The 9578-nt window shown below is 33.6% G+C and overlaps 1 protein-coding gene across 1 annotated transcript; it reads left to right on the top strand.

The window, feature by feature from the left end:
- Nucleotides 1–43: 43 nt before the first annotated feature.
- On the top strand, nt 44–9201 carry LOC111047554 (gastrula zinc finger protein XlCGF57.1-like). Its single transcript, XM_039445165.1, has 3 exons — nt 44–911; nt 2256–2384; nt 5771–9201. The coding sequence occupies exons 1-3, from the start codon at nt 900–902 to the stop codon at nt 7241–7243; spliced, it is 1614 nt and encodes a 537-aa protein (XP_039301099.1). The 5' UTR covers nt 44–899; the 3' UTR covers nt 7244–9201.
- Nucleotides 9202–9578: the final 377 nt, after the last annotated feature.

Below are 9578 nucleotides of genomic sequence, written 5' to 3'. Positions count from 1 at the left end.
TCTAATCTACATTAAAATAATTTTCAATGATGAATCTAAAATCCCCATACATTAAGAATGGATAAAAAAGAGGGAAACTGAATTATAAATAACTTTAAATTTATAAATAAAAGATTATGAAAACCAAAGAATAGCAAGGAAGGCTACAATTTAAATAACAAATTCAAGTCAGGAAAAGCAGAACAGACAAGCATGACAGAAACAGAAAAAAATCTCTCTGAAGGCGCCCAAACTGAATCAAACACGCGCATCCCCAGTAACAATGAATGAGACGGCCTTATCCTCACTGATATCAAACAGCCAGTTCTTCAAGTGCATGTAGATAAGTACCATAAGCTGGTATCAAAGAAACGTCTTCATAAACTAGTTTTTTCGAATTCCCTTCTCAAAATAGCATAAAAAATAATCCAATTTCTAAAATCATAATTTTGCAGTTACGGTATGGCATTCCAACTCAGTAGAGCACTTGTACGGCTAAGCAGTATTAACACTAACTTGGGCTACATTAATTTCACCCAGGCTTCAAGTAAAGCAATCCAAACAATTAATTTTATGGATGCATAACAACTGTAATACATATATTTAAAATGCTCAATGAAAATTCAATGTAGTATTTATTAAATATAACTGATTTGCACCTTGTCTTTTATGCAAGTTTCCATTACGGTATATCAATGGGCCATTCAAATTTTCCGCCGCTTCTTGCCTCTCTCTGTCATGGCTGCCCATGTTCAATTCGTAACAGGAATAGAGCAACTCAGCCACTATAGTTTACTATATTAAAATTTTTAGCTCGTTGGTCCAGAATCACCCCTCCTCACTACAGTCACATACAGTCACATTGCAGTTTTGATTAGTTGTTCCCTCTTTCCTTGGTTTGTGAAAAGAAAATAAATATCATGGAATCTATTGTAAGTATTATTATTTATTCATATTGACCAAAGTTAATTTTTATAGGCTTAGCTATTCACATAGGCTAACATTTTTTTATTCATCAAATCACCAAAATAGATTGAACTAGCCTTCATTACTTTTTTGTGCCTTCCATCTAGAATTCCATCAAATAATAATTAAAGTATCAAAATTACTACTGTTGTCGTTATTGAATGTATAATCGAAGCGCCTAGATAGACTGTGTCAGGAGATCGAAATTGAACTATTATCCCAATTTCATATTAAGGTGTAATTTAATTAGGCTGGTCACTAACAATAGGACAAGAGTCTGTTTAACATATCTATTCCGACAAGTTTTGTCATCAGCAAAGAAACTTATAAAAAATAATTCTACCTCAAATAGAGCAGCAAACGAGAAATAAACAACAAGCATCAAACACACAAAAACCTAACCTCAAAAATTTTTGTTCTATGCCTTTTGCCATTGCCACTGACAAAATATTTATATAGACATGTCTGACAGATGTGTAGTATCGTAGCTTCAGACAAGACACGGTATATGTGATTAATTACGGCACAATTGTATCTCAGTATCTCAATTGATAGGCTATTGCATTTTCGTCAAAAAATGTTTTTTCATACATGACTATTGATAATATGGACCTCACTATAGTAACTTGGGCATGCCACTAACGAACGACATCACTAGTCTTTGAGCATGTTTGAACAAACATATCTGTTCACTGTTCAGACAAGTTGTGTAGGTCTAGTTATCAACAATAATAAATTATTAGAAGAAAATTCAAATTAAATACTGTCGATCAGGATAATTTTAAATTGTGGAAAGGTGTTTCTTAGTTAGACTATAAAGTTATTAGTCTAGACCAATCTTGTACTCTGTCTACAGATAGAAATGAATATGCAGAATGATGGAATCAAAGACCATGACTTTATCATGTCTGAAAATGAATAAGATGTTTTAACCATCACTCAGGTGTATATCATAAAAAGTAATTAGCGTTATTTATGAGATTTTCTTGTTATTCCAAAATTGTGTATCAGCCTCATTTGTCATGTTTATGATCAGGTCGGGAACTTTTTAATCTCCCCTTGCATATGAAATCGGTGTGTAAATGTGCATTATTTAATTTTAGGCAACATATTATGCATCCAATGCACCCAAGTATCAGTTGTAGGCCTAATTGATAAACGTATTATAGCCGTTTATATTTAATGGTATTAATACTTCACTTTGATAATAATTATCACATCATGATACCATGGTAACCTACCCATTGTATTTAGACTGATTCCAATACTATCAACAACTTTGGTTGAAGCAGTTTCTTCTGTTTTTAAAGGTGAAGTCCGAGCCAAGCAAATCGGAAGAATGGCTAGAAGACATGGCATCTGTTACTGTTAAAGAAGAAATCGACATAGAATATGGCATGCCCTGGCTTGGCAAGCAGGAGTTTCCGGATGAGGAACAGGTAACTATTTACATTAAAAACAGTTTGAATTCAATTGATTTCCACAAGGCAAGGTTATTTTGAGCAATATTTGTATTTTCTCAAACAAACATTTTATGATTATTAACAATCGATCTTATAACTACAGTATTTTGTATGTGTATGATAACACTGCTATCAGTTTACATTATACAAACTCACGTTTTCACATACAGGAACATTTTCAAACATTCCTTTAAAAATCTGTATTATGTAAGTGTTTTTCCAATGTTTTCAAGCTATAAGCTAAATTAATGTCATCATAAGCTGCATATGAATAAATTTCATTCAAAACAATGGACAATTATTTTGGAATAACTTAACAAATAATTACAATTATGTTTCAGAGATATATTTATCATATATGATAGGATCTTTTACATATTGATTATTCTTTTTCGGGCTACTGATCATTGAAACAACATTAAAAATATCAAAAGTAGGCTACTCTTTATTTTTTCAGCAACAACACAACAGTGGTTTGAGTGTAGAACTCATTAGAGTGTAGAACTGAGTATCGAGTTATATTTTAATTTTATCAGCTTTCAATGGAAACATTTTGCAATAGCTCTGAAATATCAGTTTCGCATGTAAGAAGTCATTCAACATCACTGGATTACATTTATAATTTTTAAAAGATCAAAAAATCCTTTATTAAAATCTATTTGAATATTTGAAATACCCATCTCACTATGGCTCATTTGATAAATTATACAGTTCCTTATCACATATTATTTTAATCTCCCAGCCCCAAATCAATTGAAATATGATAGATGTTTTCTTGAGCAGACTGTGACATGGTCATCAGTGAACAATTCAACAGTTCATTATTTCGGATTTGTATCATATTTGCAGTTTTAGATTTGTTATACACACATTTGTTTCACAAATCCTACCTATAAAACTCTTGTCTGTCAGGTTTCAGATTCAGTTAGATACCACTAATAAGTGAAAGCACAAGTACTAGTAGTTCTTTGAACAGTAGACCTCACGCAGGTTTCTCATCCATAAGTATCTGATGTCACCTGTTCTAGTTGATTCAGTTGAATCACAATTCACAGTTGAATCATAATTTACTCTTAAAAACTGTTAATAAACTCAGTTCACGTTTGAATCTGTATCCCATATGATGATTTATCCAGTTTCATGATAATCTTTCCATCTGATAAAAATATTCCTCAACCAATTTTTTTCAATGAAGATTACTAGTAGTTCTGTGAACAGTAGACCTCTTACAGTATTCTCATCCACAAGTACCTGATTGAATGTATAGACCTTATGGAAATACGGCAATAGAATGGCTTCTCTACACATCTGTGTAATCACTTGTCAGCTGATTTATGATGAATAATTCTATACCTAGTCTGATTTTTACTCTAATATCGGCGTATGAAGGAGGCTCCTTTTTCCTTTTATACTAGTAGTTCTGTGAACAGTAGACCTCACTCAGTATTCTCATTCACAAGTACCTGATTGAAACTATAGACCTTATGGAAATACAGCAATAGACTGGCTTCTCCACACATCTGTGTAATCACTTGTCAGCTGATTTATGATGAATAATAATATTCCATAGTCTGATTTTTACTCTAATATTGACGTATGAAGGAAGCTCCTTTTTACTTTCCTTGTCCTATTACCATAGGTAAGGAAAGTATTGCTTTCCGAAAAAAATTAAGGTACCCCAATTTCTAAATTTCTATACGTTTCAAGGTCCCCTGAGTCCAAAAAACTGGTTTTTTGGGTATTGGTCTGTATGTGTGTGTGTGTGGTGTGTGTGTGTGTGTGTGTGTGTGTGTATGAGTGTATGTGCGTCTGTGTACACGATATCTCATCTCCCAATTAACGGAATGACTTGAAATTTGGAACTTAAGGTCCTTTCACTATAAGGATCCGACACGTACAATTTCGATCAAATGCAATTCAAGATGGCGGCTAAAATGGCGAAAATGTTGTCAAAAACAGGGTTTTTCGTGATTTTCTCGGAAACAGCTCCAACGATTTTGATCAAATTCATACCTAAAATAGTCATCGATAAGCTCTATCAACTGCCACAAGTCCCATATCTGTAAAAATTTCAGGAGCTCCGCCCCATCAATGCAGATAGATTCCCAATTATCAGGCTTCAGATACAATTGAAACAAAAAAAATCAAGTGGAGTAGATTGAGCATGAAAATCTCTACAATTAATGTTCAGTAACATTTTCACCTAAAATTGAAAATAAGCTTTAAATTCGAGAAAATGTGATTATTCAATTGCAAATTATTGTTGATTCTATTAAAGCATTCATTATGAAGAGATAGCAGACCTCATGTGTGTCTCCAGCGTTATTGCCCTGTCACCAGCTGGCTCAAATATTTGAATAGTAGACTTGAGATGCGCGGGAACACTAGCGTCAGTGATCAATTTTCATAACGGCAAGGAAAGTTGTGTGAGTGCGCCACACCAGATTTTTTCTTTTATATTATCCTTGAAATGCAAATTTTCAAAAACCTTGTATATACGTCGACGCGCAATTAAAAAAAGGAACATACCTGTCAAATATCATGAAAATATATCACCGCGTTTCGCCGTAAAATGCGCAACATATAAACATTTGAACATTCAAACATTTAAACATTAAGAGAAATTACAAACCGTCGACTTGAATCTTAGACCACACTTCGTTTGGTCAATTATATAGTGATATCAGAGTATGGAGGAATTCCTTTTCTTTTGATATTTGAAATTTGAATTCTATTATCCTTAAAATGCAACATTTCAAAAAACCTTGTGTATACATCGACGTGCAATTGAATATTCCTGCCATATCTCATCGAATTCTATCAACGCAACTGGCCGTAATTGCGTTACATACAGACAGACAAAAGCAAATCGAGTTGAAACATAGACCTCACTACGTTCGGTCAATTATACTTAATGTTTCATCCACACATTGGCCCAGTCGTTGGTCTTGCCATCCACACTGCAATGTGACCATTGTATTGAATAAATGGAACACAATATAAGCCCCAACAGATAAAAAAAGTAACAGAATAAAAACTAGGCCCAAAGCAACTCAGTCACACTGAAAAAGAGCAGAGTAGACGACAAAACAGGAGTCAACAGGAGCTTTGTTGACAAGAGTGTGGATGGGTGGTTTGCCAGCGCTCACCTTCTCTGGCCTCCATTGACCTTTGCAGGGCTGGCCTTCACTCCACAAAAATCCGAGCAGTTATCCTTCCCACATTGAGTCCTAGAGCACATTATCATTAAATGATGTTAGAACTATATTGTGAATTCTATTTCTAGTGATTTGTCATGTGTGAATTGAATCAGTTGTCCATTGAAGTAATTTGATATTGATATTTTGACTTTTTACTTTTAGGAGTCGTCATCATCAGCTGTTCGTGGTAGTGACTCCTCTGCTGAAGAGGAGGAAGAAGGTAGCAATGGAAAAGTGGGAGAAGAAGATGTCAAACAAGAGAAGGTGTTATGCAAAACTGCTCTCAAAAAACCTCATTTGTGTACATTCTGTTCCAAAAGGTTTTCTCATTCTTGTCGTTTAACTGTTCATATGCGTTCTCACACAAAAGAGAAGCTTTTCCAGTGTACAGTATGTACTAAAAGTTTCTCCAATTCTGGTTATTTGACTGTTCATATGCGTACTCACACAAAAGAGAAACCTTTCCAGTGTACAGTGTGTACTAAAAGGTTCTCCTTGTCTTGTAATTTAACCACCCATATGCGTATTCACACTAAAGAGAAGCCTTTCCAGTGTACAGTGTGTTCAAAAAGGTTCTCCACTTCTAGTAAATTGACTGTTCATATGCGTACTCACACAAAAGAGAAGCCTTTCCAGTGTTCAGTCTGTACAAAAAGGTTCCCCGCTTCTAGTGATTTAACACGGCATATGCGTACTCACACAAAAGAGAAGCCTTTCCAGTGCACCGTGTGTACTAAAAGGTTCTCCACTTCTGGTGTATTGACTGTTCATATGCGTACTCACACAAAAGAGAAGCCTTTCCAGTGTACAGTGTGTACTAAAATGTTCTCTAAGTCTACAAATTTGACTGTTCATATGCGTACTCACACAAAAGAGAAGCCTTTCCAGTGTACAGTGTGTTCAAAAAGGTTCTCCACTTCTAGTAAATTGACTGTTCATATGCGTACTCACACCAAAGAGAAGCCTTTCCAGTGTTCAGTCTGTACAAAAAGGTTCCCCGCTTCTGGTGATTTAACACGGCATATGCGTACTCACACAAAAGAGAAGCCTTTCCAGTGCACAGTGTGTACTAAAAGGTTCTCCACTTCTGGTGAATTGACTGTTCATATGCGTACTCACACAAAAGAGAAGCCTTTCCAGTGTACAGTGTGTACTAAAATGTTCTCTAAGTCTACAAATTTGACTGTTCATATGCGTACTCACACAAAAGAGAAGCCTTTCCAGTGTACAGTATGTACTAAAAGGTTCCCCACTTCTGGTGATTTAACACGGCATATGCGTACTCACACAAAAGAGAAGCCTTTTCAGTGTACAGTCTGTACAAAAAGGTTCTCCAATTCTGGTTATTTGACTGTTCATATGCGTACTCACACCAAAGAGAAGCCTTTCCAGTGTTCAGTCTGTACAAAAAGGTTCCCCGCTTCTGGTGATTTAACACGGCATATGCGTACTCACACAAAAGAGAAGCCTTTCCAGTGCACAGTGTGTACTAAAAGGTTCTCCGCTTCAGGTGAATTGACTCTTCATAAGCGTACTCACACAAAAGAAAAACCTTTCCAGTGTACAGTGTGTACTAAAACGTTCTCCTTGTCTGGTAATTTAACCATTCATATGCGTATTCACACCAAAGAGTAGCCTTTCCAGTGTACAGTGTGTGCAAAAATGTTCTCTCAGTCAGCAAGTTTGACTCGGCATATGCATACCCACACAGTTTAAATAAATCAATTTCTTCTCTACTGGTGTGTGTTACATATGTTATATGTTCCTGAAAATATTCAAATTTATTTATCCTTAATGAAAATTACAAAGTTTAAAACTTAGTATAAAATACATTACTTGAACTAATACATTTCAAGCCTTTGTTTTTCAATTATCAATGTTACTTCATAATACTAGTTACCTCATTTATACTAGTTACTAATACTAACTCGTAGATCATAATTTATACATTATATAGTTTAATAATAGTATATCATGGTGATTGGAAAGTAAAGAATGTCTCAGTTGAGTTTTATTGTCAAATTCATTGACCTAATAGATCAAATTTTGTTAGCTTCTTGAGTTCAGCTTGTTCTTGCATCTATTCTTCCCTCGGCCTGCTTATGCATCTTTTACTTTTTAGCTTAAGTAATCCAGTTCCCAATCCCAGACTATTTTGATAATGACATATTTAATAGTGAAGTCCCCAGGCCACGGAACAAACGGGCAAGTTTGGTGATGGGGCACTACACAGGGTTATCTTCCTCAACTCATCAGCCTCTATATGTTTTTGAAATATATAATATTAGAAACATTTTAGACAATATACTTCAAACTCCGGCACATTATTCCTTTATTTTCAATATTTTTTTGTAATATTTATCATAAATTATCTTCATCAGATTTTTATGCTCTCTTATATGCTTAGTAAGTTGTCATTTATGTGTTATGAATATTATGTAATATTTCCTTACAATATATTTGAATACTATGTATTGAGATAAACTCACAATCATTTCATTAGGAATGTTGTATGAATTGAGTGTTATTAAACAACTTTTTACTAACTGGGTACTGAGTGATTGAGTAAGGGGATTTTAATGTTGTTGCCAACCTCATTAAAGGAAGTGTAGTTTTGGCCTATGCCAGAAAAGCACTAAGGACTGTTGATTGATAAATGTCCCTATAATTGTCAGGCTTTAATAAGATGAAACTGAGCTTTTTGGTTTTAAATATTAGACTATCTATGTCCAAAGACTGCCTTTCACCATTATATTGATTTTATCCACTAGTTTTGATAATTATGAATATGTCCATTGATATTTTATTGTTAGTTTTAGTCTATGTATTGATTTATGAAATTCTAAGACTATTTTCAATTTTATTTTATAATAGTATAGTCTATGACATGTGAATAAATAGATAGATAGAAAAAATTGATTCTCCTGAAAAAAAACCTATGCTCACTCTTTTGAGTTGCTTTCCGGATCTGCTGTACTCGTTATTTTATTTTTTACTCTCATTATCACATACATTTTATTAATTCAAATGGTAGTCCTTGTGAAAAGTTGATGTCTATGATATATTTTTTCCTACTTTATTCAATTTGTTATTGATCAAATTGCCCTATAAATACTTTAGTGATTAAAATGGCTCCAGTTCCTAGAGAGATTTTTGATTGTAATAGGTGAAATGACAATAAATTTAGGAAAGAACATAATTCATAGAATAAAAACTGAGCTAATAAAATGAGAAGAGTATACAATTTATTTTGAGACAGGAAGCATAATATTAAGTAGATTACAATCACAATATGGTAATTCTAAAAGTAGATAAAACATTTTCTACAATTATGCATGATAGACTTTACAAGTATTCTATTAATTTAAAACGAATTATGGGGTATACTGACTATAGAAAAAGATTCCCAACAAGAAGAGACAAATAATAGATATTGACATGCCAGTGATATTAAGATAAACAAGTAGGCTAAGCTTATGTCTAGATATTGAAGTACCATTGTAAAACTTGACTTCAAAAACCATTGTATTGTATTATTTATTTCTATTTCTGTCATTGCTAATTTATGTAATAAATTGATCAAATTCACAGTAGTTGTGCTCATATTCATATGATTCCAGAATTTCTCCTTCATAACTTTGATGTCTTGATATGTAAACCCTATAATTTTGCAAAAGAAACTTACAATGTTCCACAAATCATCTTGCACTTAGAAACTTGTCATTAAAACTTTCCAAACTGAAAAATCCAGTTCATCTTTATTTGAAAAAATAATATTGAAATAAATTCATATATGATGTTATTGCATATAGTGAGACCCACGTTATAATGACAGTATTTGATTCACTTTGGTTTTGCTATCCTTGTCTATCATTCGACAAAGCCGGTGATACTATCCTTTTCTAGGTCCACAACGGTGCCAATTATGTTTTTGACAGTGTAGGAATATGATTAATTAATGCAGAGAATC

The sequence above is a fragment of the Nilaparvata lugens genome, unplaced genomic scaffold, assembly GCF_014356525.2.
Source record: "Nilaparvata lugens isolate BPH unplaced genomic scaffold, ASM1435652v1 scaffold6283, whole genome shotgun sequence".
NCBI lineage: Eukaryota > Metazoa > Arthropoda > Insecta > Hemiptera > Delphacidae > Nilaparvata > Nilaparvata lugens.
This window is presented reverse-complemented; position numbering and strand designations above follow the sequence as displayed.